The sequence below is a fragment of the Mirounga leonina genome, unplaced genomic scaffold (genome assembly GCF_011800145.1).
Source record: "Mirounga leonina isolate KUSES-001 unplaced genomic scaffold, KU_Mleo_1.0 Mir_366, whole genome shotgun sequence".
NCBI lineage: Eukaryota > Metazoa > Chordata > Mammalia > Carnivora > Phocidae > Mirounga > Mirounga leonina.
The window spans coordinates 8839451-8863552 of record NW_023270709.1 but is presented as its reverse complement, the minus strand read 5'-3'; the positions used below and the strand labels follow the sequence as shown (position 1 = coordinate 8863552).

At 40.8% G+C, this 24102-nt stretch overlaps 1 protein-coding gene across 3 annotated transcripts in view; it reads right to left on the bottom strand.

Moving 5' to 3' along the window:
• LY86 (lymphocyte antigen 86) overlaps window positions 1–24102 on the bottom strand; it is a 126411-nt gene that overhangs the window by 84852 nt on the left and 17457 nt on the right. Inside the window, exon 2 of one of the 3 annotated variants that reach the window (XM_035030793.1) lies at window positions 10392–10460. The exons of 1 other annotated variant lie outside the window; for it this stretch is intronic. Coding sequence is in view for 1 of the 2 variants with exons in the window: in XM_035030795.1 (XP_034886686.1) it covers window positions 10392–10482 (91 nt within the window). In the remaining variant the exon portion in view is untranslated. Of the gene's footprint in view, window positions 1–10391; window positions 10805–24102 lie in introns of those variants that run through there. One more of the 3 variants, XM_035030795.1, reaches the window with a different exon arrangement.

The window sequence follows — 24102 nt, the reverse complement described above, 5'->3', positions numbered from 1 at the left end:
ATCTTTAAAAAAAAAAAAAAAGAAAATAATAGAGAAAATCTATGAAATAAAAAACTAGTTATTTGAAAAAAATCAATAAAATTTTAAAAACCTCCAACAAGATTGGCAAAAATAAAGAGTGAGGATATTAATTACCAACACTGGAATGAAATGGGCGATATCACTGCAAATCCTGCAGCTATTGAAAAGATAACAAGGGAATGCTATGAACATATTATGCCTATAAATTGAAATGCTGGCATAAATGGATCCTTTCATGGAAGATAGACTCCCAAAATTCAACCAAGGTAAAATAGCAAATTTGAATATACCTAGAACTATTAAAGAAATTGAATTTGCTACTAAACGCATCCTGAAAAAGAAATCCTTAAGCCAAGATGGTTTCACAGCATGTATTTAGGGTCCTCAGGACTATCCCCAGGATCTCTAGCAGGACTCAGGGAACCCCAGATATTATTTTTACTCATGGTTAAGATTTATTGCAGCAAAAGGATACAGAGTGAAATCAGCACAGGAACAGGCACATGGGGCAAAGTTCTAAGGAAACCAAGTGCAAGTTTCCAAGAGTCACATCCCAGTGGAGTGGAACAGTTTTTAATTCCTCCAGCAAAATGTAATATATGGTGATTAACATAACATAATAAAAAAAAATAAAGTGTTTGCTGAAAGCCTTAAAAAAAAAGAGTTTATGACAACAAATGTGAAGTTCACCTGAGCCTAGGAGTCAACCTTGCAAGCAGGTCTTTAATAGGACCACAATCTCAGGTCTGCAATGTTAACTCTTTTCTGTACAACTCTTTTGTGTGCATACTTTTCTGCACACAAAACCACTAGACAAGAATTAAAGCCAATTTTTACACAATCTCTTCCAGAAAATACAAGAAAAGGGAATACTTCCTGGTTCATTTTTTTGAGGCTGTTATTATCCTGATACCAAAGCCAGGAAGTACAAAAGAGAGAAAACTATAGACCAATGTCTCTCATGAACTTAGATGCAAAATTCTCAACAAAACAGGAGCAAACTGAATCCAATAATGTATAAAAAGAATTATGTACCCTGACCAAGTAGGATTTATTATGGCTATGCAAGGCTGGTTCAATGTTTGAAAATTAATCAAGTCATCTATCACACCATAATAAAAATCATATGATCATATCAATTGATGTTGGAAAAAAAAACCCTTTTTATGATAAAACCTCTTAGCAAGGTAAGAATGGAGGTGATTTATTACAACTTGATAAAGAGCATCTACAAAAAAATCTGTCTCACATCAAACTTAATGGTAAACACTGGATGTTTTTCCCTCCAAGAATCAGAAATAAGACAAGGATGTCTGCTTTTACTATGCTTATTCAACATAGTACTGGGAGTTCTAGCCACTGGAATTAGGCAAGAAAAAGAAGGGAAAGGAATAAAGATTGAAAAAAAGAAACTATTTGCAGATGACATAATTATCTCTGTAGAAAATCCCAGAGAATTTATGAAAAACAAACTCCTAGGACAAATAAGTGAAGTTAACGAGATCACCAGATATGAGATCAACACACAAAAATCAATCACATTTCTACATACTAGCAATGAACATGTGTAAACTGAACTTAAAAACACAGTATCACTTACAATCATTTGGAAGAAAATGAAATGCTTAGTGATAAGTGTAAAAATATGTATAGAATCTGTAGGCTGGCAATTTTAAAAATGCTGAAGAAAGAAAGTAAAGAAGTTCATGAATTGGAAGACTCAACATAGCAAGGATGTTAATTTTACCTAAACTGACCTTATAGTTTTAAGAAAATACTATCAAAGTCAGCAAGGTAGCTTTTTATAGAAACAAAGAGGCTTATTCTAAAATTTATATGGAAAAGCACAACAGACCTTAGAAAACTAGATAAAATAATCTTGACAAAGAAGAATAAGGGGGGGGATCAATTTTTCTGGTAGTCTTACTATCTAGCTACAGTAATCAAGTAGAATGGGTGGGTACTTAAACATACAGATCAATGGAACAGAGTAGAGAACCTGGAAATAGATCCACACAAATATGCCCAAGTGGTCTTGGGAAAGGTACAATAGCAATTCAATGGAGGAAGGATAGCTTTTCAACAAGTATGCGCGCACACACACACACACACAAGACTGACCTAAATCTGATATCATAAAACTAATCAAAATGGATCATGGGCTTAAAGGTTTAAGTATAAAACAATAAGACCTTTAGAAAAAATGGGACAAAATTTTCAGGATCTAGGGCTAGGCAACGAATTTTTAGTCTTGAGATTAAAAGCATAAATCATGAAAGGAAATATTGATAAATTGGGCCTCATTAAACTTAAAAACCTTTTGTTATAGGAAAGTCTGTGTAAAGAGGATGAAAAGACAAATTACAGATGGGGAGAAAATACTTGCAAATGACGTATCTGACAAATGATTAGTACCCAGAATATACAAAGAAGTCTCAAAACCTGACAGTCGAAAAATGAATAATCCACTTAGAAAACAGTCCTAAGACATGAAGAGATATTTCACTGAAGAGGGTATGCAGTTAAATAGTAAGCACGTGAAAATGTTCAACACCATTAGCTAGCATGCTCTGCTAAAAACACGAATGTTCATTGCAGTTTTATAACAGCCAAATCTTGAATCAGCCCAGATGTACTTCAACAAATGAATAGGTTAAGCTTACTGGAATGTATACAAACTCTGGCTTGGATGAATCTCCAGGGAATTATGCCGGGTAAAAACAAAAACAAACAAACAAACAAAAAACAAAAACCCAATCCTAAAGACTTACAAACTGTATTATTCCATTCATATACTATTTTTGAAATGGAAATTTTTAGAAATGGAGGCCGATTAGTGGTTGTCATGGGCTTGGGAGAGGTGGGTGTGGTTATAAGAGGACAACATAAGGGAACCTTGCGGTGGTGGAAATGTTCAGTGTCTTGAACTGGGATGGTACATCCATGGACCCACAGGTGATAAATTGCATAGAACTAAACACCTCCCCCCACTGGTACACACATTCACACACACTCACAGGAGTACAGGTAAAATTGGGGAAATCTAAATAAGATCATTGTGTCGATGTCAGTATACTGGTTGTTGTATTATACAATAGTTTTGAAAAATGTTGCCATTGAGGGAAACTGAGTACAGCCCACATGAAGTTTCTTTTAGCATGATTTCTCACAACTGCATGTGCATCTATGATTATCTCAATAAAAACTTGAATAAAAAAAAGAATACGTAGACTTCCCTACTAAAATCGTGTTTTGGGATAGCTCTAACAAGATTCCTGCTTCTTCAAAGACAGAGAAGTCCCTGGGCCCTACACTTCTCGAACCAGAGGGCCATTCTGGTGGCTTTCTTGCGATCATCACCTCCACCCTGTTCCGTACTGTGGGCCAAAGTTAAATTCAGTTTTTTTCCCAAAAGCAAATGAAAGTAAAACAATTAAAGTTCCTCCCCACTTGGCATCTGCACATTCTTATTGCTTTCTAAATCTTAATGGAAGGAGAGAATAACAGTTTGATATTTTGAGAAATCATGCCTAATATACCAGAAAACTCTAGGGACCCAGGCCTCTGGCTCCGGCAGATCCCAGTGGAGAACCCTCTGGTGGCTATCTGGCTGGTCTGCAGCTTCTCACAAGGCTCCTGCAATTTCAGCAACCCAAATATCTGGAGGACCACATAATGAATAATTTAGAGACCTTTTTAATGTAGGCCTTACTTGAGTCCAAATTTAATGTAGTAGGGTGGGCCCCCAGGGTGAACCAAGGACAGGCTTGGCTGGCTTTGTTAGCTGATGTCATGAGGTGGGAGCCTGCTCCGTTCTGCATCTGGGTCCATGGGAGCTGCTTCAGCACCTGTCAGGGCTGGCACTTACAGACCCTGGGGCCCCAGTATAATTTTCCTCAGTTGGGCAACAGGGGTGTTGCTGACTAGAGAGTGGAAGTATCTAATACCTTCACCAGGTTGCACCATGGCGATCCATTCAAACTTGGAGAAGAAAATCTGAAGAGACAGATTGAAGTTCTTGACCAATACTTTTGGTGGACATTGCACAGACTTTACTGTTATTGGGAAATCATGCAGTGGAAGAGGACCTGGCAGGGGCAGTAGGAAAACTTTTGGACACTGTCAAACAGAAGATTCTGTTCCAGGAAATTGCCCTAGTGGCTCTGAAGAGCCTTCACCATTCTGTCTATCCACTTTGGTGCGTTCTAGGACAGTCATCCCAGGATGCTATTTTGGCTGTAGGAAGCCAGATGGACCTGGCACAGGATGGAGAGGTGGAGGTGTTGGAAAGGAGCGGATGAGTCACTCAACACTTCCTCAGGAATAGTTAGGAGTGCTCAAATAAAGGAAGCCCCCCCCCCCCCCCCCCCAGAGATGGTGTTTTGAGCAGCTTTAGTAGTAGTTGGCTCTGTCTAGTGCTATGTGTGTGGGCCAGAGTCTGGCATTATTATGGTGAATGAATCATAATTAGTGTACTATAAATTTGAAGTTGAGACCAAAGAGCCCATGAACTAACTTTGATGCAAAGTCCTCTGGAATTACATTTTTTAAAAGATTTTAAACAAGCTTTCCACTCCTGCCCTCACCCTCCACACTGTTTAAACAAGGATAAAAATTGCCTTTCTAACCAGAATCTCATAAAGGAAGCACTTGGACCAACTTCTACTAAGTGTAAAGTTAAAGAAGTTTTAAAAATCCAAAAAGCAGCAGTTCAAAAAAAAAAAATCCAAAAAGAAACAACAATAGGTGTGACATAATCTCTGCCATCAGAATGTAGTTGGGAAGATGCATCACCTACAAAAGAAATGTTAATAGAAATGCAGGGAAGGGGAAATGGGCCACAACCAGCAAAGAGGTGCAGAGGAAGATGGGAAGGATCATTCCTCTATAGAAGGCCAGGGAAGGAGGTAGGCTTGCAGGGGGATATCAAGGAGTCATCAGTTGGGAAGAGGAAATAGAGCAGTACAGGTGGAGTAAACTGTCTTAGCAAAGAGGCAAAGGCAGTGATCATTTAGGGACAGTGTTGGCCATGTGTGACAGAAACCCAGCAGGTGGCTTAATCTGATTGGAGTATAATTTTACTCTCATAACCTGGCATCTTGAGATGGGCAACTCATGGTCGATATAGTGGCTCTATGATGCCCTTGGGGCCATATTCTCCTTTTATCTTCCTCTTCAGCCCTCCTGGGCACAAGGCTTTAGTCTTCATGGATTTTAGCCTTGCATTCACAAGATCATTCTAGCTGAGCTTGGGGGACTTACATTCAGGGCAAGAAGGGGTAGGACAAAGGGCAAAGGCACATACCAGTGGAGTCTGTCCTCTTTTGTGAAGCTGCGAAGGAAGCATCACCCAGAGACTTCTGCATCCTCCCAGAAATGTGTAAGGTAGCCTTTCCCACCCACACAAGCTGAAAGCACTAGCTGTGCCCACTACAACCCAGAACAAAACAGAGGCTCTATCCGTAAAGAGGCTGAGACTGGACTGTGGGACAGGCACCTAGGAAAGTGCAAGGCATGTTGGGAGGCTAACATTGGAGTGGAGCAGAAGTCTGTACAATCGTTTCCGTGTGGTGCAGTTCATTGTTTTCCAATTCCACACACATTCCCTTTTATTAGGATAAGAGATTGGCATATAACATATGCGGTACATTTTATCAATCTGAAGCTTTGGAGGGCGACTGATGCATCCCTTCTCCTTCCCCAGGTCAGAAGGGGCTCCTCTTGGCTGGAATGTACCTTCAAGTGTTTGAAATGTACACCAGCTTTGGTGCTGCCCTTCACAGTCCTCGTCAACTTTGGCCAAAGGCTCTGATTATGTCCTGACTTTGTCCGAAGTGGCCTCAGTTTACTGATGCTTGGACCTCAACTCCTTGCAATATCTCCCACCTCTTCAAGTACTTCTGGGAGAATTTTCAAATGAATTTATGAATCTTCCCATGGTCTCCATGTTGCCAGGACAAGGCTGTAGCTCCATGTTGCTCTCCCAAGTGGTCAGTATGTTATCACTCATCCTTGCTCTTCTCCTGCTTCCATAGTCCGGCTAACCCAGGACTTGAGCCATTGAAGTTACATGGGTATCACAGTACTTATGCTCCATGGGGAGGCAGCACTTTCAGCCTAAATACATCTGGTGATGGATTTATGATGGTGGGTTAGTAAGTGATTTCTATAAATAGCACATATTAAAATTATATATATATATAACATATATATATATAATAAATTATATAGTAAGTAAAACAATGTAAGAGAACACTATGTCAGGATAGGTTGGGTTATGTTTCAGTAACACATATGCCAAAATCTCAGGGGTTTGAAACAAAAAGAGTTTATTTCTCAACCACTCAAGTTTCAGGATTCAAAGCTGTGTGCAGCTAATTGTACAGAAACAATTTAACCATCTTCCCTGAATCATAACTTCCCTTTGAAGACTTGGGTGTTAATATGAGCTCAATCTTGTTAAACCTGGCTTCTTTCCCAGTGAGAATTAGTTTCTCATAAGAAATAGAGACATCAGCCTGCAGTGTGTAGTGGAAGGTTAGAGATCACGCCTACATGTTTGGTGTACTGGAAAGCTAAATCATTTTAAACCAATCTATTCTTTCACTCAATAACTAGTTGTTAGTTGGTTCCAGGTACCAGCCCTTGTAATAGATACATGAAGAGGATGTTAAGATAAGTAAACGTGATCACCGATCTCAAAAAGCTAACAGATTAGGGTCCACTTCCTACCCACCTGCTCTTCTTTATTTATCCCTTGGGTCTAATTTGTTCTAACCCTGGGAATTATAGGAAAATACTAGTGTTGAATTTGGAGGCTCCTTATTTACGCCAAAGCAGACACCCCTCCATTTTCCCCAAACTTGGAAATTTGGGGTTAGTCATATCACCTCTCTTTCATTAACCCTTCTGTCTAATCCATCTTCAAATCCTTCTGAGTTTTTCTTTTGAATTTTTCCCTTCCCTACCAAACCCCAAACCATTAATTCATAATTTCACATTGCATTAAATCTATGCAATCTAAATAAATCTCCCCAATCTATAATGTCTCTTGTTTCCAGATCATTTAATATAAGACACTCAAACAATTCTTTTTAATGGTTTGTATCACTGAGCTTCCAAGTCCCTCACTAATTTCTCTTTGCCCCTATATCATTTTCTTATTCCCCTGTGGGAACTCTCCCTCTGTCCACACTGATCTTCTTGTCTTCTGCACGTTTCCTGCTCTTCCCTGCACTGCCTTATATGCCAATATTTTCATCTGGTGCATATCTTTTTCACTTTTCTACTAATTCTTGTTTTTGCCTCCTACAAAGCCCAGCTGGAAACACCATCTTCCATTGATTGGCTTCTACCATCTCCTTTATTCCTTGACCCCAGCACAAACATGCAATTTGAATTATATTATTGGGTATTTGTTGAGATTCCATTTCATATAAATGTTTAACATTGCTTTCCCATGGTGTTTCTTCTTTCTTCTATCAGGGAAATAAATGTATCTCCCATTCATTTTCAGTCTCATGTTGTACTTGGCTCAACACACTTAACTCAGCAGGCTCTGCATTAATGCATTGACTGACTGAAACGTTTGACTCAGTCTCCAGTCTAATCCTTTTCATTCTGTTTTCTTAGCAAATTGTCAGTTAGTGAGAACATGATTGCCATTAATTTCTGGGTTCAGTTCCCTCAAAGGTGAGTTAACTTCACACAGAGAAAAGGTCTGTTATGTGACCACCTGCTGCATTTCTTGCGATCACTGTAAAGAAAGTCATCTTAGGAGCCTGGTGTAAGGGAGTGTGTGGGACTGAGCATAAGCTCCTTTCTCCTATTAGAAGTATGGCTTAAATACATCTGGTGTTGGATTAATGGTGGTGGATTAGTAAGTGGTGTCTACAAATAACACATTTTAAAATTATAAAGTAAGTGAAACAATACAAGAGAAGATTATGTCAGGATAAGTTGGGGTATGTTTCATTAACACATATGCCAAAAACCTCAGGTGTTTAAAACAATAAGGGCTTATTTTTCAACCACACAAAGTCCACGGAATGATGGGTGATCCTTAGGGCAACCATCCTTCATGTGGTGACTCAGCAACTCAAGATACTGCTACCATCTTGTAATAGTCTCCTCAACAATCACCAAAGCTAGGAAGGAGAGGGCTGCAACTCTAAGCATTGGCTCCTAAGTGCTTTGACCCAGAAGGGATACAAACCAATTCCATTCATAGTCTATTGGCTAAAATGTCACATGACCCTATCTAAGGACAAGAACGTGGATAATATGGTGAGCAGTAAATGTCTCTATCCAGATACAATTTTGTTTCAAAGAATTGACATAGATTTCAAAGTTACCTAACAATCTTGGCTTTGTTGAAGACTAAAACAATATGCTCTATATATCTTTCTAAGACAGTACAGTTGAACTTTGAACAATGTGGGGGTTAGGGGTGCTGACCCCGTGCACAGTTGAAAATCTGTGTGTAACTTTTGGCTCTCCCCAGATTTACCTACTAATATCTTATTGTTGACCAAAAGCCTTACCATTATCATAAACGGTCAACTAACATATATTTTATATGTTATATGTATTATTACATGCTGTATTCTTTCAATAAAGTGAGCTAGAGAAAAGAAAATGTTATTATGGAAGAGAAAAAAATCTGCATGTAAGTGGATCCACACAATTCAAACCCATGTTGTTCAAGGGGTAACTATGTATAACCACAATTGCTCATCTAAAGAATAATTAAACTTATATGGATTTATGGTACAGAATACTGGCTAAAGATAATAATTAGTTCTTGCTTCGTCAACTTTTCCGTCCATAAATAAATCATGCCACTCAGAGCTGTCAAGCATTGCCTTACTCTGACGGTAATAACATTTTCTTTTCATCATTACCATACATTTGTGTATACAATGAATGCTCTATGAGAAGTGGGGAGTTTTTAGGGTGCAGAGGGTTTGAAATTAAGAAATTAAAAACTTCCTATTGAATTCTATCTCTTTCAAAGGAATATATGTACATCATTAAAGCAAATTATATAAATCTGTAGGGCTTATCACCCCAAACTGCTGTGCCTTTACCCACTCCCCATTTCAGACTCCTACTCCCTGTTTTAACTATTTGTTTGTTGTTGTTGTTTTTGTTTGTTTGTTTATTTGTTTTGTTTTGTTTTTTTGAGGATGTACTTTCAAACATATAAATAGCCAACTTATACTTCTATTTCTTGATTTTCTTCCCCAGGTGTGAATGTATGTATTCAATTACTATCATGGAGATGAAGATTTAGAACTCAAATTCACCTACTTTTTTCACATGCACTCTCTTGCTTGCCCCAACACCCCAATAAAATCACACATAATATTTGCTAAATTAATATTCAGAATCTGTATTATTATGGCCACAGCAACACTGTTGTTGTTGTTTTTTTTTTTTATAAAAAATGAACCAAGGGCGCCTGGGTGGCTCAGTTGGTTAGGCGACTGCCTTCGGCTCAGGTCAGGATCCTGGAGTCCCTGGATCGAGTCCCGCATTGGGCTCCCCGCTCGGCAGGGAGTCTGCTTCTCCCTCTGACCCTCCCCCCTCTCATGTGCTCTCTCTCATTCTCTCTCTCTCTCAAATAAATAAATAAACTCTTTAAAAAAAAAATGAACCAAGTAGTGCACTCTAATTTTATTTCTTTTAATGTACAGCTTCTTTTTTTCCCCTGGAGTTTATAATTGACTGATTAAAAATATATATATATATTTTTTGCTCCTCTAGTTTTCTGTTTCACTATCAACAATTCATTCCTATTCAGCCAAAGACTTTCCTTCCACATCACTCAACTACATTTACCTGTTCCATTTTCTGGAAGGGATCCTAAAGAAGATTTCTGTGCGTCATCCTACTATCTTCTCTTTCTCACCCCCAGGACCAGAAGCTTGCAAACTACATTTTTACAACTCCTTTGCTAGCTGAATTCTACTTACGTCTGCCAACTGGAGCCATTCACAGAAATTAGAAGGTGTGAAAAGATGGAAGCCATTATGTTTATGGCAGGCCCTCTCTCAACAACAGTGTCAGGGACTCCAGCTCAGTAACAGCAAAGGGGGACCTCTCACTCCTCCAATCCTGCCAAGAGTTCCAACACTACCTCCAGCAGCTATAGGTGAGTAGGTTCCTGCTGGGAACAGCCGGCACGTGACGATGAGCACATGAGCACATGAGATGGCTCACATGAGAACCGGCTCCCACAGGGAGTGGTAACAGCTTTGTACAGTTCTGGATTTCTGGGAACACCACTTGCCCCATTTGCTCTTCCAGCCTTTGTAACAATTTGGTAACCTAATTTCCCATATTAGACCTCCTTCATTTTGAAATACCTAGAGTTTCTGCTTCCTTCTTTAGAAACTGGTGGATACAGCCATGGCCAGGCCTGCTGCCCTGAAACCCTGTAACGAAAGGGCAAGACATAAAACACAGAAGTCACTAGGCTTGTGACTGTGGTTCAGGAATAAGCCTCTTCAGATCGGTGCTATCCAACAGAAATACAGCATGAGCCACGCTAAAAACTTTTTTCTAGCAGGCGCATTTTTATAAAATAAAAAGGATCAGGTGAAATTCATTTTAGTAACATGTTTTCGTTTACCCAACATATCCAAAACCATATCACTTCCACATGTAATCAACATAATGCAATTATTGAGATTTTTGACATTTTTTTTTCATATAAATTCTTGAAATCCAGTGGCATTTTGCACTTAAACACATGTCCAGTGGCATTTTGCACTTAAACACGTGTTTAACGTTAAGTCCACACCTGAGTCCCAGTATGTGTGGTTAAGACTCTTGTACTAGACAGCAGAGCTTTATGTCCACAGGGCTCATACGGCACGCTCACTTCCCACCAACCCGAAAACAGTCTAAAATGCAGTGATCTTGTGCCTCAAAACTCTGACCAGGAGGATTCCTCATGGTGTGGGTTGCTGAGATTCCTGAACTGTGAGGAATGAGGAGGGACCAGACATCACTGCCCAGTGTACCAGCCCTTGGCTTGGGTTAATGCTTTGCTGGAGCCATCTTGAAACTCTTAGTGATGTTTAAACAAGAGATCCCACATTACCTTTCTGTACTGAGCCCCTCAAGTTACATTGCTGATTTTGCCTTTTGGACTAATCTTGTAGTTTTCTTTCTTTTTAAAAAAATTCTACTCTTTGTGTTTGACTTTCTGGGGGCTTCCTTAAATTTCTATTCTAATTCTTCCTTTGAATCTTTCACCGTTGCTATGCTATTAATTTCCAAGAAGTCCTTTCTAACCTCTGAATACTCCTTTCTTTTTTTTTTTTTTTAAAGATTTTATTTATTTATTTGACAGAGAAAGACACAGTGAGAGAGAGAACACAAGCAGGGGGAGTGGGAGAGGGAGAAGCAGACTCCCTGCCGAGCAGGGAGCCCGATGCGGGACTCGATCCCGGGACTCCAGGATCATGACCTGAGCCGAAGGCAGTCGTTTAACCAACTGAGCCACCCAGGCGCCCCTGAATACTCCTTTCTTAATGGCACCTTTTTTTTTTTTTTCAGATATGCAATACCTTTTCTTTTTCTTTATCCTGAGAATATTATTGATGATTTCTTTAAGTTTCCTTTAGCTTCTTATATTTTCTCTAAGTTCCTCCTTTTTTTCTATTTTGTTTGGGCTCAATAATTTATGTTAGAAGTAAAAGTAGATGCATTTGGTTTGGAAAAGACTAAGGGCTTTTATCCTATGAGGCAAGAAAGACCAAGGTAGGGGACGATACAAACATTTTAAGTGCAGAAGAGGCAACACAGGGAAGCTCACGGTGAGACAAACTTCCTCTCTGGAAAGCAGGAGAATTTGTCTCTCAAACTGTGAGGTACTGTAAGGGCAAGAGCTAAAGATCAGAAGGAAATATTTGGAATATCTGCATCGCAGGAATCAACAAATGTTGAAAGCCCTGAGTGGCAGTGAGGGCTCATCTAAAGTCCCATAGCCTAAATTTGCTGCTGGCCCAGTCCCCAGTGTGGTGACCTCCAGTTAGTCTTGGCCGGATGGGGGTGCCAGACAAGATCGCAGCTGAGGATGTCAGCCAAGGCTAGGGGGTGGGGGGTAAAGAAGAGAGGAATGGCGGAGGGGTCAGAGTCTGAGACAGGGAGCTAGTCCTGGTAAGATGAGGCACCGAAGGAAAGCCTAGCCGGAATCATGTTCCCTGAGTTTTTCAGAAAGTGAGGAGCCTGTTCTTCAGGCCCGAGGAAATGGAAGAGCTAGCTGTGGTCAAGGGAGCATAGCAAAGTGAAACAATTCCTCGGTATGGAATCAGAAGGCATGGCTTCACATCCTGGCTTGGCTGGACATGGGAAAGGTCACAAGCATCCCGCTTCATGGCTGTGAACGGAGGAAGTTGGATTTTGATCTCCATGTCCCCTTCAGTCTCAAATCTGGTAGTTCTAGAACAGATTACAGTCAAAGAGGGAAATTTCAGTTACGACATATAACATTAGCCCTATGGAGAAACGCCCTTGGCTCATTTACAGGAGAAACAAGTGTAAAACCCCTGGCAATGCAGGGCCTGCTGCAGAGCCCTCTCCAAGGGACAGATGTGGACCATTACATCACTCGCCCGTCTCCTCGCGCAAGCCCGCACCTGTTGACCGCAACCACCAGATGGCGCTGTTGCTCCAAAATCTAGCGCATCCCTTGGCCTGGGGGTCCTGGGAAAACCTGACCTGAATCTAAAACTTCCCTAATCACCGCATTTGATTCGAAAGCAAAACAGCAGAAAAATACTGCGCATCACAACGAGGTCGGAGTGTAGCCCTTCACGGTACTGCGTGGCCCGTGGGCAAGTCATCGGTGGTTATTTAAAGTTTGATTTTAGGAAAATGACTTCAAAATCCAGAGACTTTGGGGAGCAGGCGAGCCTGGGCCAGCGTTCCTCCCCTCGGTCCCCGACGTGGCGCTTTCCTGAAGCTGACGCGGCGTGGCTACGCGGAGGTGGCGAGCTCCCGGGACCCACGCAGCGTCTGTCTGCGCAGTGCCCAGATGGCAGAGGCTGCAGAGGCCTCCAGAAACCTGCGGCAATGTTGCATTTCTCCAACTCTGGCCCGCCACCCTCCCTCACCACCCCAGCTCCGGGGCTGCAGCCACTTCTGGGCTCTGCCACCCTGCACCCCGAGGGGGCGGGGTGCAGTGGCCGCGGGAGCTGGTGGCAAGGGAAGAGGCCCTCGTTGAGAGGCCCAGTCACCTGGGAGGGCCTAATCACACACTCGAGGAGTCCAGGGAGCCCAGGGCGTGCTTCCCGTTGGTGTTTTGGGGAATTACTATGGGCTGTCAGCCCCGGGGGCCAAGTCCCCCGCGCGCCCCGGGTGGCGTGTCCCCTGCGCGTCCCCGGTGGCGTGTGCGTTCCTGGGCAGGTGGGCCCGGCAGCACCGGAGGCTGTGGCCTGAGCTGGGCCCGCTGGCTCCCAGGAGGCTTGAGCAGGCTCCTGCGCGGCCTCGCGCGGCCATCCCCGGGCTCGGGGCTCCCTCCCCGCGGGCGCCCCGCACCCCCTGCCAGCACTGTGCTGGGCTTTCCCTCTGCGGCGGCGGCAGCAGCAGCTTTAATGGCCCCTTGCTCCTGCCGGCGTCAGGTGCTCCGCGCGGATCTGGGCCGTGGACATGCAAAGGCTGATGAATTTTTCACAGCGAGTCACTCGGCTGTCGATCTGAAGGCAGGGCGACCTCTGGGACAGGAGCCATTAAGGACCCGGTTGTGCGGGGGCAGCTTCTCCCACGACCGCGCTAATAACTGACCTGGGAGAGGGACCGCGTTGGTCCCACCAGTGCTCTTCTTTGTCCTTTTCGACCCTGTTTGATTCTCCAAGGAGAGCTGGGCCTAGGAATTCCGTGGAAGGAGCCAGGCGTGGTGCAAGCGCTGAAAGGCTGAGTAGGGGCACTGGTTCAATTTAATCGCCTTGGTGGAGAGCCCCACCTGAGCTCAGCCTAGAGAAGGAGCTTGGGCATCGTCACATCCCTGCCCTCGAGGAGAAGATTCCTAGCTCCCGGGAAATAGGGCTCACAAAGGAAGGGTGAAACAGTTGAATGAAAATGTTTCAGATTTGAACCAAGGGCGGGTTAAATGGGACTGACTGTGAGCTGCACAGGGGTTCAGAGGAGGCAAGGTGGAGCCAGGACAGAAGGTAGTGAAGGGAAAGGAAAAGAGCTAAACACGAGGCCAAGAAAAGAGGCAGACCAAGGACTGGGTCTAACTTTGGGTGTGTGGTGGGAGAGAACACTGCGCTGTGTTAGACAGATAGGCAGGCCTACTGTGTGTCTAGAACTGGTATTTTCTTTTTTTTTTTTTAAAAGAGTTTATTTATTTATTTGAGAGAGAGAATGAGAGAGAGAGAGCATGAGAGGGGGGACGGTCAGAGGGAGAAGCAGACTCCCTGCGGAGCAGGGAGCCCGATGCGGGACTCGATCCAGGGACTCCAGGATCATGACCTGAGCCGAAGGCAGTCGCTAGAACTGGTATTTTCTTAAAGCCCCATCTCCCCTCATTATAGAACATTTGAAAATACAGATAAATAGGGGTGCCTGGCTGGCTCAGAGGGTGGAGCATGTGACTCGAGCTGGGGGTGGGGTGGTGAGTTGGAACTCCACCTTGGGTGTAGAGATGACTTAAGAAAAAACAAATCTAAAAAAAAAAAATACAGATAAGTAAAGGAAAATCATTACCTAGAGAACAGCACTGGTTTTTAGTTTTTGTTTTGTTTTGGTTTTGGTTTGGTTTGGTTTGGTTTGGTGGTGGGGGTGGGTTCTACTCAAGTTTTTTGCCTAGTTGTATGTTTAAAATACATACATATGTAACATACGTAGTGTATGTTAAATTTTTTTTACATTTACGTACTTAAAAAACAATTTCTCGTTATATAAAGTAGTATATATCTTTGTACATTTTTGGAAAATAAGGGACAATATGAAGACAAAAATAAAAATCACCTAGATTCCAAGGATATTCTTTGGTGTGTTTCCTTAAAACATTTTTTTCTGTGCATGTTTGATTACACTGAGACCATATGCTACTTATTAATTTTTATACCTGGTGAATATACAAGTTTTACTAGAAGGCTATGTGAAAAGGGTCTCCTAATCTCAAGGTAGGAAGTATCTCAAGGTTTCTGAGTGGTCCACTGAGCTCCCCCACCCCCAAACACTTGAAGTGAGAGAAACAGTGAGGGTTTGGGACTCACAACACTCCAAAGGCATCCCTGAAGGTCTTCCTCGCAAATCCTCCCAACTTCCCATTCCCCCTTGGCCTCTGGTTGTAGAGAGAGTTCAGATGGTGACATCCCTTCTCAAGCACTTAGTCAGAAAATCTAGGCAGACATTGCTTTGTAGCTATCATTCTTTCTGGTGTCTTGCCCAAAATATTAGTTTAATGAATTTTAGCACCTGTTACAAAGCAAGAAAAATCCGACTGCAGTGGAGAGTTTTTCCCTGAAATGTTAAGTGCAAAAGGAGTATGGACCAACATCTATAGAATTCTGACGAAAAGGTGTTTGTGAACCAATAATTTTGTTCTGCGTCAAATTATCTTCCACATTCAAAGCTAACAGAAAGATATTTTTATTAAATAAGAAAATATACCACCTGGTACATTTCTTGGGGTAAAAAAACTTGAAGGGGATTTCCATTTCTGTCTGTGAAGGAGTAGTTTGTATCAGAATAACCCTCATGCTGAAGAACTGTGAAAGCTGAATAAAATAAAATGTAAAATAGTCTGAAAGCATCAAAGAGCAATCAAGGTTGCCGGGATTCAAAGGATCAAGATGCTAGACAGGAGAGAAATCTATTGAAGTGGGTCCTTTCTTTACAGCTGTTTTGTTCCCCTGGAGCGTTTGCTGATGCAGGTCCTGTCATGGGTGCAGAACCCAGACAGAAAGTGGCAGCTCATAGCTTGCCACAGACAAAAGAAGTTTAGAGTAGAAGGTTGCCAGGACTTGATGGGCCATGAACACGGAGTAAAGGGAATTGAGTCTGCAGGCAATTTCTCTTCAAGGCATTTCCGGATTTCCAAGCTGTGCATGTGAAAAGTGAAAGGCCAAGCAACCAAACAAAAGCAGCTGCTAAGAGGCTTAAAAGCTGAGCGAAGATGCTGTCTTGCTCATGGAGTTGGGTAGACACGGCTTTCAGTTCAGACCACGGAAGAGGAGTCCTGTAAACACTTTGGGCTGTCAGTTGAGACCCCAAAGATTAAGCCACAGGAGTAAGGGCAAACAGCCAGGGGGCAGCCTTCACAGAACATCCAGCATGGGTCCAAAAGGCCCCAATTCTTGCCAGGATGCAGACAGACTGCTTCATGTACTTTATCTTTTGCCACAAGCCAAGTGAGGCCTTTCTGGGGAAAGACAGCCCTATTGTAGCGCAACACAATGTTTTGTATTCAGCCCATATTTACCAGGGAAGAAATCAGGAGGGAAAGAGACACTGGCTGGCAAGAGGGAGCACAGGGGAGTTGTTGCTGTATGGGGGAAGTGACTGTGCTTCCCTGGAGGGTTATAGGATGCTCCTTCATGGGCCAGATGTGGTCTGTGTGGGAGGGAGAGCCGGCCGGCAGCCATTTTAAGGTCTGCTCAAGAGGCCTAGCTGGATGAAATAATGGACTCCAACTGTGAGAGTCTGTCCAAGGCAAACTGCCAGAGGACCCAGGGCTGAGGGGAAGCAGCCAGTTGAGTTGGAAAGAAAGATCCCTGGGTCAGGAGTTGCTGTTGGAAAAATCCAATGGGGGAATCGTTCAAGTGCCCAAGAAAATGTCCATGAGAGAAAAAAAACAGCCAGCCATACATCCAGCACAAAAATGTCTCTGCTCTTGCCTGATTCCTTTTTCCTAATCCCTTCTTCCTTGGTCCTAATCCAGGGATGATCAAAGACCAATGTTGGCAAACTGTGGCAGGTGGGGGGAAGGAGAAGAGGGACAATGCCCAGCTCCAGATTTCCCTCCGAGGTAACTAGAGGAGACTAGATCTGACATTAAATGAAAGGGCTTTGATAATTGTCAGGGACTGACTATTTTAGTTTCTGAACGGCCGTTGTGTTTGCAACTTAAAGTGACAGTGGGATCTAAGAGTGAGTGGAGATGTCATGGACATGGACACGTGTTCATCGGAGGGCCACCAGCTACACTGAAGAAACACAAATAAATCATTCCTGGGGGACAACATTCTTCTATAAGCCCCTCTGAATTCCCATGGTTTAAATATAAGCTCAAAATTAAAATTATAAGCACTCAAGACAACAAGCCATAGCTAATAAGAATTAGCAGAAGTAAACAACAGATTTAGATAATTACTTTAGCTATTAGATTGCTCAAATACAGAAAATAAAATATGAAATTTTTGAAGAAATAAAAAATGGAATCACCAAAATGAGTTAAGAACAAGAGACTATCAACAATGACTAGAAAGATTTGAAAATTAGCAAACAGAACCTAGAAATAAGAAATACAGTAATTAAAATTAGAACTCAATGTGTATTTCTAACATGTTACGTACAATCTAAAATAATTTATTAACTAGAGGAATGTTTCTGCTATATTACCCACATAGAGTAAAGAAAGGAAAAAAATATAGAAGAGAGATATTGTAATCATGGAGGATAAAATGAAAAGGTCTAACATATGTCTAATCAGAGTTCAAATGAGATAATAGAGAGGATGGGGGTGGGGGAGAAGCTATTTTTCCATGAGTATAGGAGAAATAAGCAGGGTAAATAAAATATATTTTATTATAGAATTTCATTGAATTCTCAGAAAGAAAAGATATGTCATCTACAAAATACAGAAAATTATTAACATCAGAATTCTCATCAGCAACAACGGAAGCCAGAGGATAGTAAAACTTTAAAATCAAAATCTCCAATCACTCCAAATCCACGAGTGAATAACTACCTAAAATTCTTTTTTTTTTTTTAAAGATTTTATTTATTTATTTGACAGAGAGAATGAGAGAGAGAGCACATGAGAGGGGGGAGGGTCAGAGGGAGAAGCAGACTCCCTGCCAAGCAGGGAGCCCGATGCGGGACTTGATCCAGGGACTCCAGGATCATGACCTGAGCCGAAGGCAGTCACTTAACCAACTGAGCCACCCAGGCGCCCCAACTACCTAAAATTCTAATTCAAATGAAACAACCTCTGAAAATGCACAATATAATGTTGTTTTTTTAAATACAAACAAGAATAGAGAGAGTTCGGCTTTAAGAAACTTACACTAAATGAATTTCTGAAGGATGCTTTAGAAAGAAGGAAAATGATACCAGAAGAATACCAATAATTAACTGTTTAAAGTAATAATGTTAGTAATGTCTTATATGTGGGGCTTTAAAAAACTGGATAAACTAAAATAATGGAAAACAATAGCATATAAGTTGTGAGGGAAGAGAATGGAGCTAAGGTTTTTGTATTTCTCAGGAGGAGGGTAGAGTTTTTTTTTCCAACTTTACTGAGATATAAGGTCATATAACATTGTGTAAGTTTCAAGTGTACAGTGTGATGATTTGATATATGTATATTTTTCAAAATGATTATCACAGTGAAGTTAGTTAACATTTCCATCTCTTCACGTAATTATAATTTGTGTGAGTGTGCTGTAAATATTTAAGAATTTATTCTCTTAGCAACTTTCAAGTTTATAATACAGTATTGTTAAGTATAGTCCATGCTGTATATTAGATACCCAGAACTTATTCATCTTATAACTGGAAGTTTGTACACTTGACCAACATTTCGTTCTTTCTGTTAGTTCCTGGCGACCATCATTCTACTTTCTGTTTCTATGAATTTGGCTCTTTTTAGATTCCACATATAAATAAGATCATACAATATTTTTCTTTCTCTGTCTGACTTATTTCATTTAGCATAATACCCTCAAGTTCCACCCATTCTGTTGCAAATGGCAAAATTTCCTTTTTTTTAATGACTAAAAATATTCCAATGAATGAATATATATATATAGTTTCTTTCTGTCTATTCAGGTAGGAGGGTGGAGATTTGATTAACTTTTGACATTGTTAAGTTTGCGTGATAAAATTTTAGGAGGAAGCACTGAAAGATTAATAATAAAGTTTATAATTTTCAAATTAGCAGAGGGGAAGATTGAGTAAGAAAAAAACAAAGCTCAATCAATCTAAAAGCACAAAAGGAGAGAAAAAAAGCCTGGAAAATGCAGGATAGCTAGGAAACACAAGGTAGTATTTTTTATATGGTTGGAATAAATACAAATATTTCCATAATTACAATGAATATAAGGGACTAAACTTATTAATTAAAAGGCAGAGCTTAATCAGATTGGGTAAAAAACAAAATCCACTTATTTGAATTTTGGAAACAATAAATCTACAAATTAAAGACATAGAAAGGTTAAAAGTAAAAGAATAAACCAGGTCAAAAAACAAAACAAACAGAAGTCCAAAAACCCCATAAATAGCAAAAAACAAAACACCCCAAAGTACTTCTCTTTATGTTAAACAGAAAACAAATTATTAAGACTATGGAAGTTAACTATGAAACATCAAAAGAGTCAATTTATAGGTAGTACATAACAATTCTAAATTTATATGCAGTAATGAAGTGGATATAAAATATAGAAAGCAAAAACTACACAAGTTCAAGGAGAAATGCAAAAATCCTCTGTCATAATGAGAGATTTCAAACTACCTCTCTAGTATTTGAAGAATACATAAAAACAAGTAGAGAAGATTAGAAAACATAGTTAAGAATTTGAGTTAATGGATATAAATTGAGTCCTGTACCCAATAACTGGAGAACACATATTCTCGAGAGTACACGCAGTATTTGCAAAAAATGACATATAATGGTCCTCAAAGCACGTCTAGAAAAACTTCAAAGAAGTCAGAGAGACATAAAACAGAATTATAATAAAAACATTAAACACCAAAACGTGAGGATGAAGCTAAAAGAGTATTTTGAGGACAATCTAAGTGATTATACAAGAATTATTGATAAGTATTTGCTTATTGCCATTTTGTTCATTGTTTTCTGGCTTTTTTTTTTTTTTTTTTGTAGTTTCTCTCTGTTCCTTTCTTCTTCTCTTTGTCCCTTCCCTGTGGTTTGATGACTTTCATTAGTTTAGGTTTAGATTTCTTTCTAATTTTCTTTTGTGTATTTATTATAATTTTTTGCTTTGTGGTTCCTGTGAGGTTCACAATGTATCATTCTATGTGTTTAACAGTCTATTTTAAGCTGATAGCAACTTACGTTTGCATGCATTCTGAAACTTTACATTTTTACCAACCTGCCACATTTTATGTTTTTTATTATTATTTTTTTATTAACATATAATGTGTTATTTGTTTCAGGGGTACAGGTCTATGATTCATCAGTCTTACACAATTCACAGCACCCACCATAGCACAGAGCCTCCCCAATGTCCATCACCCAGCCACCCCATCCCTCCCACCCCCTTCCACTCCAGCAACCCTCAGTTTGTTTCCTGAGATTATGTTTTTGATGTCACTTTTTATATCACTTTTATGTATCTCTTAACTAATTGTTGTAGTTACAGTTACTTTCACTACTTTTCTCTTTTAACCCTCTTAGTAGCTTTGTAAGAGATTAATCATTACCTTTCTTATATATTTACCTTTTCCAGTAAGATTTTTACTGTCATAGGGATCCCTGGGTGGCTCAGTCGGTTAAGTGTCTGCCTTCAGCTCAGGTCATTATCCCACGCTCCTGGGACTGAGTCCTGCATCAGGCTCCCTGCTCATTGGGGAGTCTGCTTCTCCCTCTCCCTCTGCCATTCCCCCTGCTTGTGCTCTCTCTGTCAAATAAATAAATAAATAAATAAATAAATAAATAAATAAATAAATAAATAAAATCCTTAAAAAATAAAGATTTTTACCTTCATATACTTTCATGTTATCAATTAGTGCCATTTCTTTTCAGCTTAAACAAGTCCCTTTAATATTTCCTGTATGGCTCGTTTTGCTTGTCTGGAAAACTCTATCTCTCCCTCAAATCTGAATGCTAATCTTGCTAGGCAGAGTATTTTTGGTTGGAAATTTTTTCCTTTCAGCACTTTGAATATATCATGGCCCTCCCTTCTGGTCTGTAAACTTTCTGTTGAGAGATCTGCTGATATCCCACAGGATTTCCCTTGTATCTAACAATTTGTTTTTCTGTGGGTGTTTTTAAGGATTATCTCTTTATCTTTAACTTTTGACATTTTAATTATAATGTGTCTTGGTGTGGCTCTCTTTGGGTTCATCTTTTTTGGAATTCTCTGGGCTTCCTGGGCCAGGATGTCTGTTTCCTTCTCTAGGTTAGAAGTTTTCAGCCATTACTTTTTTTCAAATAAGTTTTCTGTCCCTTTCTTGCTCTCTTCTCCCTCTGGGATCCCTATAATATTCCACTTGATGTTGTCCTGGAGGTCCTTTAAGTTATTGTCATTTTTTTAAATTATTTTTTTCTTTTTCTTTTTGCTGTTTTGCCTGGTTGAGTTCTATTGCTTTATCTTTCAGCTCACTGACCTATTCTTCTACTTCACCCAGTCTGCTGTTGAACCCTTCTAGTGTATCTTTCAGTCTAGTTATTGTACTCCCGGCTCTGTGTCTTCTGTTTGGTACTTTCTTATATTTTCTCTCGTTGTTGAAGTTCCCACTGTGTTTATGCATTCTTCCCCTGAGTTTGGGGAGCACCTTTATGACCATTCCTTAGAATTATTTATCAGGTTATCTTCATATCATTAAGGTCATTTTCTGAGTTTTGTCTTCTTCCATTTGGAACATAGTTCTCTGTTTTCTCATTTTGTTTGGTTCTCTATGTTTGAATGTATTAGGCAAAAACAACCACCTCTCTCAGTCTTGAAGGAGTGGGCCTTATAGGTATGATTCTTCTCATTTAACTTTGCCCTAGCTCTTGGTTGTCTTCAATCTTTGTCATTGTCTAAACTGCTTGGTTTATTCTTGGTATGCTGCCATTGTCAAAGGTGTGCAAAGACCTATCAGTGCAGTGCCCTGGGGTGGTGGCCTACCAAGAATTGCCTTTCTGACTATTACAGTCCTATGGAGCTTTGAAGTGCCAGCCCTCTTGGCCACCAGGGCCAGGTGATCAAGCATTGTGCCCTGCATGGATTGCCCATACCAACCAATTTCAGCAAGGCAGGGGGAGGGTGTAGAGGGCAGAGCATGCTAGCTGGCTTCAGAAAGGTGGTACAAAAAAGTCTTGATTTTTGTGTGCCCAGTGGCTTCAGTAATGCCATGAGAGAGTGCCAAGTCTGTATGCCTCTGCTGGCTTTTGGCTGGGAGTGGGAGAATGTCACTACCATTGTGCTCTCCAGCCCCAGCCAGAGCATTACAGCTGCCTGCATTTTCTGACCTCAGCAAGGGCTGGGATCACTGGCCCCTACCTGGGAAGGGTGCTGGGTCTGAGCTCACCCTCTTGTGCTAGCCTGCTCTATGTAGAGCACAACATTGGTGTCCACCAGTGCCTTCATCTCCAAGGAGCATTTCATCTGTCCCCCACCCCTCCAGCCATCATTCCAAATCAGCAAATAAATCTCCCTCAAGTATAGTCTGTCTAGGTATTATTTCAAAGTAGGTACTTTTCAAACTACTGAGTCTCATGGTGAGCAAGACCACATGTGAACCCTCCAAGGGGAATGCCTATAGCACTTTTGGACCCCCAATGTCAGCCCAAATTGTTGATTTTCCAGGCCAATCATTCTAGGGGCTCAGCTCTCTGATGCAGATTCTAGGGGCTGGCATGCCCAAACCCTCATTCTTCCTGGAGAAGCGCCTGTCTGGTGAGATCCCTCCCTGTTGTATGTTGCCACACCAGGAGAGTTTTGTGTGTGTGTGTGTGACCATTTCTCTGATTCTCCTATTGATCTCAATGTGACCTTTTGTCCTTTGTCATGGAGAAAAGTTCATCTAGTTTTCAGATCTTTTTCAGAGAGAAATGATCTATAGGTAGCTATAGATTTGGTGCATTTATGGGAGAAGGTGAGTTCAGGATCTTCCTATGCTGGCATCTTGGAGCCCTCCCCTCCCTCCACCAGGATTTCTTAAACAAGACATAAAATAAAACTCATAAAGGAAGAGGTTAATATATTTAACCACAAAGAGGGAGGCAGAGCCAGATCAAGAAGGGCATTAAAGGCTCTAGAATAGAACTTGATTATTATACTGAATATCATGGAAAGACATTGATTATTATGATATGATTTATATATATGTATTTAAAGATTTTATTAATTAATTAATTTAATTTTAGAGAGAGAGAGAGCTAGCAGGAGGAGGGACAGAGGGAGAGAATCTCAAGCAGACTCTATGCTCTGAGCATGGAGCCCGATGTGGGGCTGGATCTCATGACCCTGAGATCATGACCCGAGCTGAAACCAAGACTCTGAGGCTTAACCAACTGACCCACCTAGGTAGCCGTAATATGATTTATTTTTATTTTTTTGAAAAATCCCTTTGTTTGCCTTATTAGATAACAGGTAAGGGGTAGGAATAGAGGAAGAGAACTACTAAGGAGATTATTATAGCAGTCTAGTCACAAGGTCAAGGAGCTTGGAGAGGGGTGGTTATGGTGGAGACAGAAGGGAATGGATTAAAAATGTATTTTGGAAGAGGAGCTCATAGAGTGGGCATAGGTTACAATTGAATGGACCAAATCAAAGATAATTCAGAGGATTTTTACCCTGAGCAACTGGGCAGCTGTGATGCTACTTTCTGAAATGAAGAATTCAAAGAAGGAATTATTTAACGAGAGGCTGAGAAAATATTTAAGAATTCCATTTTGCCTATCAGTCAACCAGTTGGCTTGTTAAAGAAGGCATTTAGGGGCACAAGTATGGAGTTTGCTGCTGAGGTCAGGGGTGGAGATACCTGACGTTGGATAGTCATCAGCATATAGATGGTATTTATAGCTGTAGATTAGGAAAGGAGGTTTAGGGTCATGATACAGAGGAGCTATATGCCAAAGACATTTTATACAACTCTGAGTCCTTCATATCTACACTGACATTTAGCACAACTATGTGCACAAATGTATTTGATGATTAGAAGTTCCTGGGA